This window comes from Halyomorpha halys, unplaced genomic scaffold (assembly GCF_000696795.3).
Source record: "Halyomorpha halys isolate HHAL.00 unplaced genomic scaffold, Hhal_1.1 Scaffold287.1, whole genome shotgun sequence".
NCBI lineage: Eukaryota > Metazoa > Arthropoda > Insecta > Hemiptera > Pentatomidae > Halyomorpha > Halyomorpha halys.
This window is the reverse complement of record NW_027111053.1, coordinates 1043961-1055190: the sequence shown is the minus strand read 5'-3', so window position 1 is coordinate 1055190 and position 11230 is coordinate 1043961. Positions and strand designations below refer to the sequence as shown.

The window sequence follows — 11230 nt, the reverse complement described above, 5'->3', positions numbered from 1 at the left end:
TATATATATGTGTGTGTGTGTGTGTGTGTATTTTTTTTTCTAAATTTTTAACCAATATCTGAGCATCCAATTTTAATTGATGATTCAGTGTTTTACATTAATAAATGAAATAATGATTATATTAACAAAGAAGCAGCATATAAATAATAATCTAAAATTATCTCAATTAACTAATACAAGTATTTATGATTAACAATCTTCACATAAAAGAATTTAAATTTTCTACAAATATAAAAAAAAATTTGAAACAGGTACCAACATATCTTTGAGAAGAACTACCATTTTCATTTCCCAAGAAGGAAGGCTCTTTTTCTTTCCATTCGGCCAATTCCTCCCAGCTATTTAAAGCAAGATAACATTCACTTATCTGAAAAAGAAAAAAAAAATGCAAATTATTAAACAATTATTTATCCTATAATAATTTATAAATGTGACGTTTGTGGAGGATAACAAAGTTAAGCGACTCCGAACTTGGTCAATACTTGGATGGATGACCCGAGTAGATGTTTACTCATACCAGAAGACATGCTTTGCCCAATCCTCTCCCCCCCTGGGTTTATGAGGCTCATCAGCATAGTGACAAAAGAAAAAAAATTATAAATGTTCATATACATGTACATATCTGAAATAGTTTTGATTATGAAAAAGAAAATTATTTTAACCTTAGTTTATTTACTATAGTTAGGTAAAATGATGGCAAACCATTTATATTTACCTTATATCTTGACTGTATAAATTGACCTTATAAACTGACCACCATTTCGAAACAAAATGGCAGATGGTCAAGTTCCAACAATCATTGTGTTGATCTATCTTTAGCTCAGAGGAAGGAGTATAATGAAGGGAGTAAGCTGGGAGGAAAATTGACGCCAAAAAGGGGAAGGCCTTTTGATGAGCCCAGTGGAATGACAGAGGAGAAAGGGAAGAGTACAAAGCCAACTACTGTTCAGTTTCAGTTTAGACTACAATGGCGGACATTCCAATTAATTTCAACGTAAACTTAGCCTCAGTGGACGTGGGCTGTTTGGTTCCACTTTTGTTTTGAAGGAGAGTGGAGTTATGCCACCCTCCTGATCATTGGTGACCAGACTGAAGAAAATCAGCCCAGTAATCTCAGGGCTAAGCCATGGATGGTGAACAGACATATTTTTTAATTTAATATTTGGATTCTGCATATCTTGAAGCATGAGACCTCAAATTTTGAGGTGGGATTACAAATTTTATTCTTGATCAATTACAAAAGTTCAAAAACAAAAATAACAATAATGATTTTGAAATATTTAATACATTTCCTAATCCAAAAGCCATAGACAGTGAATGGAGAGATTTTTATTTTATTTTATAGATTATAGGTATTTTGAAATGTAAAACCACAAATTTTGAGATATTTATTCTTTTTCTTGATTGATAACTAAATTCTATTATAAAAAATATTAAACCAAGGATTTCTATTTTCAGGTTTTAATATAATGATTTCAAAATATTTCATATTTTCCTAACCTAAAAAGCAACAGACAGAAGGCTATTTTACTTGATTTATTTATTATTATTATTATTTTTTATTCTACAGATTTTAAAATGTAAAACCTTAAATTTCGAGGAGTTCAAATTTTTTTCCTAATCCATTACAAAGGTTCATTAATAAAATAAGGACTTTTAAAGGCTTTGATATACCAAATGATTACAAAACAGCATATATTTTTTTAACCTGATGAAGAGGTTAGGGATTCATTTTTATCATTTATTGATTTTATTTATTATTATACAATTTTTTATTCTATTTATTTTGAAATGTAAAGCCTTAAATTTTGAACAAGGATTAACCTTTTTTTATCCGATTTAATTAATTCTTGAATTAACCAAAAAGTAACTAAACAAAGACAAATGAGAAAAGCACAAATAAATTTTAATAAAGAATATCTGTCATAACTATATTGAGATATCCAATTTCACAAGAAACTACATACAATACAACAATATTTTGAAGATTGTTTTAAAATATTTTCCTATGCTAAAAATATCTAACATGCTATGAATAACTGAGATAAATAATGATCAGAGAAAATAATATGATAAGTTAACACCATGCAAAACAAATATCTACCAACCTGATCAGCAAGAAAGGCCCTCATACTGTGAAGAGTAGTCTTTGGCCTTTTATCAGTCTCTCCATTCTGTTTTTCCTCAACCGAGACAGTGAAATTTTCTTTTAATTGAAGTTTATATCCAGCAATAGCAGCTTCATACCTGCCAAAATAATTAATTCTTACAAGGAAACCTCTAATCTAGATTGAAATTATGGAATTTCCATTACTTTACATATAAAAATATAATTATATATAATATAAAGAATATATAGAAACCTCTAACCTAGAATGAAATTCATGGAATTTAAAAAAAGCTTTAATCTTTACCTTTCGGGAAGTGGTTTTGACTGTTAAAGGAAACTATTGCAATCGGGTCAATGTTACGAAATGCAATTTTTAACAATTGCAGGGTAAGAGGGGATAGTAAAAAGGAAGTTTATCAAGCGGTAACCAACCTATGCTAATCTAATGAGTGGGTCAGGTTTTAATTCCGTGGGACCATCACAAAATAAAAGCCAACCCTCCCAGACTGGATTTGAACTGGTGCCAGTGAAGTTCCAAGGATGCTAAGACCGACACCTCAACTTTCTCAGTTACAAATGGCCATCCGATGTGCCTCTGATCGACATTCTGATACATACACCTTATAATAAATATTTACATTGAAAATTCATATTCAAAACTTTTTTACGATCCTATTACTTTCTCTTAATACATATGTCATACAAAGGTAAGTGAAAGATGATTCATCTAAATTGGACCAGTATTAGCAAAGGTACAGAGTACTAGATTGACAACATATATCACACACTGTATCCAAGCTTTTAAAAGTATTTTGCTTTTCCATTCATCCCATATAATCCCTTTCGCTTTTTATTAGTTTTTCAAATAATTCTAAAGCAAAAATCATTGAAGATTCCAAACACTCATTTAAATGATAATTAAATTGTATAAGCTCAAGTAAAAAATAAATTCTAATCAAATCAATATCGCTGAAGATAAAGTAAACAATGTTGGACCTACTGGACTAAGCACTGAAAGTGGTAAGGAAAGTTTTAAGGGTTGCCAAACCAAATATTTTATTGTTGTTTTAGTTATTTATTTTATTTTATACTTTTATTTTACAACTTTAACTTAAATACAATCTTATAAACTATTTTTTTATTTTACTAGATTCTTTAAAAATTCCACGGTTTCTGTGGCATTCTCTCTGAGAACCAGTGCTCTAGTTGATATAGTGAAGAGGAAGATTCTGTTAAGTAATTAAGAATGCTAAATAAAAATGATAGAGACTAACCTCCTTCCAGCTTGATCCATCAAAGGAATCAGAACTTCATTCTTCACATTTGCTTTTTCCTTTGCCCAGACATATAGGCCTTCAACAGCTTCCTTTTCTCCCATATTAGCCAATGCCCGACCAACATTAATCAATGTAGATTCGAATTCCACAGTCTGTACAATTTAAAAATTATAAACAAAAATAATAAACAAAATTATAGTAGATATTTATAACAATTATAAAATTATATCATTCCCACTAACTAACCTGCACAGATCCATTGTCTAGTAGGGTTTGGAGGAAAGCATAGCCATGTCTCACAGCAGCTGATGCCAAACCACAATGAATGCAAACCACCATTAGAGCAAATCTTATCCTTGACATCCATTCACAACATGAATTACGATTTGTAGAGAAAAATGTTGATACAGGCTGAAACAATATATATATATTACGATAAATTGTTCAAGAAATTCTCTCTAATTATAATAAACAAAGCACTACTAATGAACCACTTTATTATCTATTTGTATATTTGGAGTTTAACCTTCTCATGCTCTCCAACTTGGACAGGAAAGACAGGTCATCCTAGGGATTTTTGCGCTAATCTAGTTAGAGTAAGAAAGTATAGACTTATTCTATGAGTCCACCAAGAAACAAAGGAAGGATTTAAAACAGACTCAAAAATGCTATGTTGATGCCTTTACACACCTGCCTCCACTGACAAGCCACTTTATTTTTTTATGAGATAAAAAATAAAATTTAAAAAGTGCTGATTTTTTTTTTCTGGTAGAAAAATTAGTTGTTTTTTAAAATAGAATTCTCAATTATTATTTTAAGCATGGCTTCTAACCTAATAAAGTAAAACTTTACAGTAACTAATCACACAATTAAGGAATAAGATCATTATAAATTAAAGATTTACTAACCTTTGTGCTTGGAGGAAATGCAATAGCTGTGCCTTCAGCTGCATTGTACATAGATTTCTCCAGCTGCTCAATGAACTGAATTAGGAGCCTGGCTCTTGCCCCGCTAACAGGACTCTTACTGCATATGGTACGAGATATTGATTCTTTTCCAAGATCTCTTATCATATCTGTTAAATTCATACATTTTAAATTTGTAAAAAAAAAAAAAAAATTATAGTCACTTATTCAGAAGTTATTGTAGTTTCATATAAATATCAGATGTAAATGAAACACCAAATCCTTGAATGTAATTGAAAACTGAGTCCAAACATTCAAAAAACATATGTTTATACATATTTCAGTTTATTATTAGCCTGAATAATTGACTGATTATACACATATCATGATGATTGATTTAACAGGAAAGGTAACATGGACGTCATCAACCAAGTAAATAGGTTTCAAGCTGCAATAGTCGACCATTCACAACCCACCCCTTTAAGTCGATTGGGAAGTGACTGACCCTCTGGTATAATAATCGACTAAATCAGTATAATTATTACTAACACAACACAATGATTAGGGAGTGACTGACCCTCTGGTACAATAATCAAATAAATCAGTATAATTATTACAGACACAACACAACAACAAACCTTCAATGCTATACATCAGATAATAATAATAATACAGGCTTAGCAAACCCAAAGGTTTGATGCTGATACCACCAATTGTTTTCTACATTCATTTGTCTGGTGATACCCCTTCAAACTCAGGTCTACAAAATCAGTCTTAAAACAATCTTCCCACTATGTTTCAGTCTACCGCTTGGACTTAACCCATTGGTTCAGTATTTATTAACATTTTAGGGATCCCTTCATTACTAAATCCTACAACCTTACACGCCCACATTATTCGCCGCAATGCTATAACATGAACTACATTTACTGGGTGCAGTTTTCACAAATCAGTGTTGTGTAGTCTTCTAAATTCTTTGCTTTACTCATACTTTTTGGGACCAAATATTTTACATAACACTTGATTTTCCAAAACCTTAAGTTGCTGCTCTTTCCTTACTATAAGAGGCCATGTTTCACATCCTTAAGGAACAGTGGGAAGAATAACAATGTTTTAAATTATAATTTTAAGTTTCTGGATAGAATGAACAAGCTAAAACAATTTCAAAATTGAAAAATAACAAGGATTTCCTCCCTTTAACTTCACTCTTATTTCCTCATCAATTGTTTTTACGAGTTACCATAGAACCTAAATACTTAAACCCCTCTACCTGTTTAACTGTATTTCCTCCTATACCACTGAAATTACTCCTATTTCTATTACTAACAATATAAACATCCTTACGCCACGCTAAGGAGCAATACTTTCACAATATCCTATCCCAAGCATCTCATCCTAAATCCAAATGGAAAATCCTTAAGAACCTCTCCGTTAAAAGTTTTAAATCCTGTCCAAATTACCCAGTTGATCCCGATGAGCTTAATGCTTTATTTGCTGCTCCTCCTCCTTCAACAGTCTTATGCGAATTATCGTCTCTTCACATCCCTGAAATCCCATTTGATCCCAATAACTTTTATTTCTTAAATGTTTCCCCAGATGACTTAATCTCAGCAGTCCTCAAGTCCAGAACTAACCATTACAGCTCAGACAATATTCCTGTAAAGATCATCAAACTTTGTCTCCCTACCCACGCATATATTGATTAAGATTATAAACAGTAGCTAAGCCAATATCCCAATGTAATTTCATTTTACTTACTGGAAACTTGTAAATGCTTGCCAGATAAAAATCCTAATGAACCATGTATTTATTCTTAGGGGACATAAGTCCCAGAATAAAATTATTTTTTCATTTCATTTCATTTTCCAATTTGTTTTATCCTAATTGGAGTTTATCAATGTAGATGTATTTATTTTTATTGTCTTCACCCAATAATACCAAATCATTAGCATACCCAAGCAAAGGTATTTTACCACCTTAAGTTAACCCCTTTTCTAATGATGTATTCTTTGGCTAAATTAAATAAGATAGGTGATAGAGAATCGCCTTGTTTTAGACCCGTCTGAATCTCAAACTTCTTAGAATGATTACTAATTCAAAACTTTATTGAAGGATTAGGTCATGTATATCCATACTAGATTTACTAACTTCCCAATATCAGATAAGGCAACAAAATTATGAGAGACACAATATGAAGTCTAAAGTAGTTTCTAGTATAACAGTAAAAACAATAAATTGATGTAACAAAACAAGACCTTCCTTGATCTATTTAAAATATAGTAAATCAGATTGAACCATCCTGAACCTCAAATTTCCTCCAGTGCCATTCATTGGATGTTCACCATAAACAACTGATAATAAACAGTAATTGCTATTAAAAAAATAAATCCTTTATAATGTTCATTTTAATATATATTTTTTGTTTCAACGGAAATTTAACTGAAAAATTAATTGATCCAATACTTACACTCAATTTTTTAATTTATATTTTGTTGTGCAGACTATTTTTTCACTTTAAAAGCAATAATATATCATTTTCTCATTTCAAGGTTAATAAAGAATTACACTCAAATATATTATAATCAAGAAATTGCCAGCTACAGCCTAAGTTTCTTCATTTTTTTCAAGAAACTTTAAGTTTTTTTCTTCGATAAATGAAGCCAACACGTGGATATATATCTCCAAATTCAATTTTAATTTATACTACTATAAAATACATCAATTTTTTTTGGCAGAAATAAAATTGTATACTTATGAATACATTAGAAAAACTAAATTAAATAATAAAAACTAATTACTTTCAAAAGCAGTGAAAGTCTCCAAAGGCCTACCAAGACACGTCCTGAGTTTGTTATCTATACACAAGCGAACAGCTTCAAAAGCAGCCCACTCACTAAGAGCTGCCTGGTTGCCAATGATGGCTGATCCATTCTCATAATCCAGTTCCAGAACTGGAGAACACCTTACCATCATTTCTATCATCCACTCCAGATTACTGGAACAAAAAAATTAAATAAAAATACAAAATCTACCATCTAAAAATAGCACTGCTATGTTGATTAAACATAAATATACTGGCAATGAGAAAAATGTGCACCACCCAAACACTCAAAATTACATGTTTAAAAATCTCGAAAACTCAAGATTATATGAATAAATCAAATCATAGTAATTAACTGCTTTCTGATTTACAGACCCTTTACAATAGCTTTCCATTGTAATTATATGAACCTAAGTGATGTTATTAGAGAAGTAAAAATAAGACACATTTGTGCATTAATAAATGTTCACAAAAAAAATTTTTTTTTTTTGGACTACTTTACAAAACTTAATCAGGAGTACAAATATAATTATATTCAATATATAAAGTATAAAATTAATAGAACTTTTTAGCAGTTTAATGCAATAAACATGTTCCAGAATGGGTTAATGCTATTTAAAAGCTAATTAAATAAAAAACAAAGATCACCAAGTTAATTTATTTATTAACAATGTGTACATGATTGAAAATCAATTATTAAGAATAAATGATAATGATATATTAAATGCTATTCATAGAAGAGTGAGAATAATTGTTCTTTGAATCACTAAGAGACGCCCATTGGGGTTAACAGCTGGTGTTATGAAGCAGTCAGAATATTGAAATTTTGAGTAACAACAAAACTCTTTGTTTCAAGTAAGAGTACAGAAACACACTGAACTCTAGTTTCATAATGGGTTCCAACACAACTAAAATTCCACAAGCCAGGCTACCTCGTACCTGAAGATCAAATAATTCTCAATCTTCTTCATACAGCATTTAAGCAAAATTATTTTTATGAGTAGAAGATGGTCGGGGTGCGGTCAGTAAAAACACACTAATAAAACTTATTTATTTATGCCAATTTTCTGACCTGAATTTCAGGCCTTCATTAGGGGATTTCACCGGAGTTTCCGTTAAAAGTCAAAGTTAAAGTTCAGTTAAAAGTCCATTAGGTCACTTTTAACGAAAACTACATTGAAGTTCCCTGATGAAGGCATGAAATTAAGTTCAAGACGTCAGCACAGATGAATAAGTTTTGTTGTGTATTTTTGAGATCGTACCGCCGACCATCTCCTCATATTTATCTACGGTCAACTATTAACAACTCATAAAAAATTATTTTTAGTAAATGATTTTTCATTATGTCTACTTTATTAATAAATAAATAATTTTCCTAGGAGATTTTGTTTATTTATTTAACTTTAAAATAGTAATAATTACTATTAATAAAATCTACTAAAGTATAATTACAACTAATTACTATTTATACAGCGTAGATTCCTAAAATATACTTTGTTCTTAAATTTCGTTATGGCATTAATAGAATAAAAATACAATTAGTAATAACAATAGTAAATCTCTGACAATATTTCCTTTTTTATTTTATCAGCATTAATCATTGGAGAAATAGCAATTGATAATTGAACAAATTTAAATGTTGAGCATAAAACAACATTCTACTCAATTGGTTAAGTAAAAACGCAACCAATTATACTCCAAAATAGATACATTTTAATTATTTTCTCCTTTCCTTGCCTTTTGGCTACATGGGTTAGGCAGTGAGGGCATATCAAACAAACACTATTTAATACATAATTCATATTACTAACCTCTCTCCTATACCACCCAAAAGATATGATATAAATTTCTTAAAATGATAAACAGTCAATTCCCCTGTATCACCTCCGCACATTTCTTCATACTGTTTCACAAGAAGAACTCTCAAAGCACAAGTTGGTTCCTGAAATAAGTTTAGTAGGTTGAAATTAGCATAGTGAAAATAGAAAAAGAAAAAAAGAACATGAAAAAGATATTACTTACAGAGGCTGACCCATTAATTGAAAAAGTTGTGACCAGACAAGGAAGTAGGTCCATAAACTGGTGGTACGCTATTTTCGATTCACTATTTATGGAATTCAAGTAATAGACACTGAGTTCCATAAATATTTTCATCACAGACTGCTACAAAAAGAATATAAATATGTAATTAAATCTATAGATATGTTTATTATTATGATTGAGAGTTAAATATCAATACTTTTTTTTTTTCTTATTCCATCCCTAGCCATTTACATCATATAGAGCAGGAAAAGAGAGCTATTCTACAGGTGACCACCCTATTCTCACCAGAGTGGGAAGGATAAGATTCCAGTGAGACAACAAAATTAAAGACAACCCTCCCAGGCCAGAATCGAACTTAGACCATAACAATTTCGAGGTTGCTAAGGTGAAGCCTAAACATAATCACCTATAGCGACCCCAGAACTTTCTCGGGTCAATTTAAAAAAAATAATATTTTTACGAGCATAAAAATAGGAAAGTACAGGATCTTCTATTAAGATAGAAAAAATAGTTCAACAAAACGTCAATCTAAAAATGCTTACGATACTATCATAATAGAAACCATGCACACCATACTGTGTACAGAATACAGCATCTACAAAACATTTGTACTAATTCTTATGTCTTAAAATTCAGCATATTTAGTCCTACGAAATGGTTAACCTATTAGAAATGCACATCCTCGAGACTTTATCAGTTAGCAAGATTCTGTGTTTTTAGTAATCAGCACAGTAATACCATTTTTGTTTAAGAAGGACACCTAGAACAGGATATTCTACAAAAGCCAGAGTGAGGAGGCAGAGATTCATGCCAAGAAATAAACGTCAACACCCCAATCTGGAATCGAATCACTGCCTCTTCTGTCTTTAGAATGCTGAGGTGACACCTTAACATACTTAGCTACAACCTCGGCACACTTATAACATGTGACAGTAGGATAGGGATGATTTCAGCATAGAAAATATACCTGCCTGACTGAGAATAATTTTACAGCGTACAACGCCCAAAATTAAACAGTAATGTATACCATTACTAACGGTTCTAGGAATTTCTTTCGATCACAAATAATGTATTGTAAAATTTAAAATAAGAGGAAAAAGAATGAAGAGATTAGAGATGAAGAGAGAAGAGATAAATGAACTATAACTTACAGGCCACAGTCCATGGTATGAAATGACCAATTTCTTAAGACATTCGATTGCACATAGGCTAACATTTTTTCTGTTGTCCATAGCTGCAGTACACAGCGCCTTAACCAACTCAATCACTTCGTTAGTTTCTCGTAGCATAGTATGATATCGCTTCCCAAGGAGTAGTAAATCAACTGCCCACTTTATGACCAGGATTTTGTTCCCTTCATCCATATCCTACAAATTAAACAAAATCAAAAGTGAATACTTTATATTCAATTGACATATAATTTATAACTAAATAAAAATAAGTATTTTAAAGGAAAACAATGTTTTGAGAAAAAACTCATCAGAATTATAAACTAGAACAACTGTTTTATTTAATAAAGTAATGAAACAGCTTCCAAGGTAAGCCCAGAAGATTACCATAATTTTCTAGAGGAAATTTCACTAGCAAGCAGGTTTAAGTGAGTATGAAGATAGTAATAGCAAGACATATACCTGCTTTGGAAAGATTATTAACAGAGTAAATCTTAAGCTTGTGGATACAAATGACCCCACTTAATTAAGAAACTACATGTTATATCTAGCAATAGAATTCCTATAACACTCTTATTTGTCCAACAATGCAACAAGGCAGTTTTTATTTAGGTAATTAACACAGATATCTATTCCTACTGGTTATCAAAGAATAAATAATGGGGTAAAAATGTATATATTGTAATGTAATGTTATAATGATTAGTTAAGTAATACCAAGGTACTAAGAAGCAACCTTCCAATTTGCGAGAGATGCTTCTATTAGCCATTTTCTACTTATTCCTTATTTTATTATAAATATAAGGAATCTTTATATATTATTTCTTAATTTTTTTGTTGTATGCCATATCACACTTAATCAACTTCATTAAAAACAATGATTAATCTATCATTTGAGAAATTACC

At 30.7% G+C, this 11230-nt stretch overlaps 1 protein-coding gene across 3 annotated transcripts in view; it reads right to left on the bottom strand.

The window, feature by feature from the left end:
* The window catches only part of nonC (serine/threonine-protein kinase Smg1), a 141216-nt gene that overhangs the window by 104576 nt on the left and 25410 nt on the right, over positions 1-11230 (bottom strand). For all 3 annotated transcript variants that reach the window (XM_014420723.2, XM_014420721.2, XM_014420722.2), the window contains 9 exons: positions 10308-10523; positions 9136-9276; positions 8925-9055; positions 7091-7287; positions 4296-4462; positions 3634-3798; positions 3385-3539; positions 2109-2247; positions 260-367 (listed from right to left, as the gene is read on the bottom strand). In XM_014420723.2, coding sequence (XP_014276209.1) covers positions 260-367; positions 2109-2247; positions 3385-3539; positions 3634-3798; positions 4296-4462; positions 7091-7287; positions 8925-9055; positions 9136-9276; positions 10308-10523 — 1419 coding nt within the window. The remainder of the gene's footprint in view (positions 1-259; positions 368-2108; positions 2248-3384; positions 3540-3633; positions 3799-4295; positions 4463-7090; positions 7288-8924; positions 9056-9135; positions 9277-10307; positions 10524-11230) is intronic.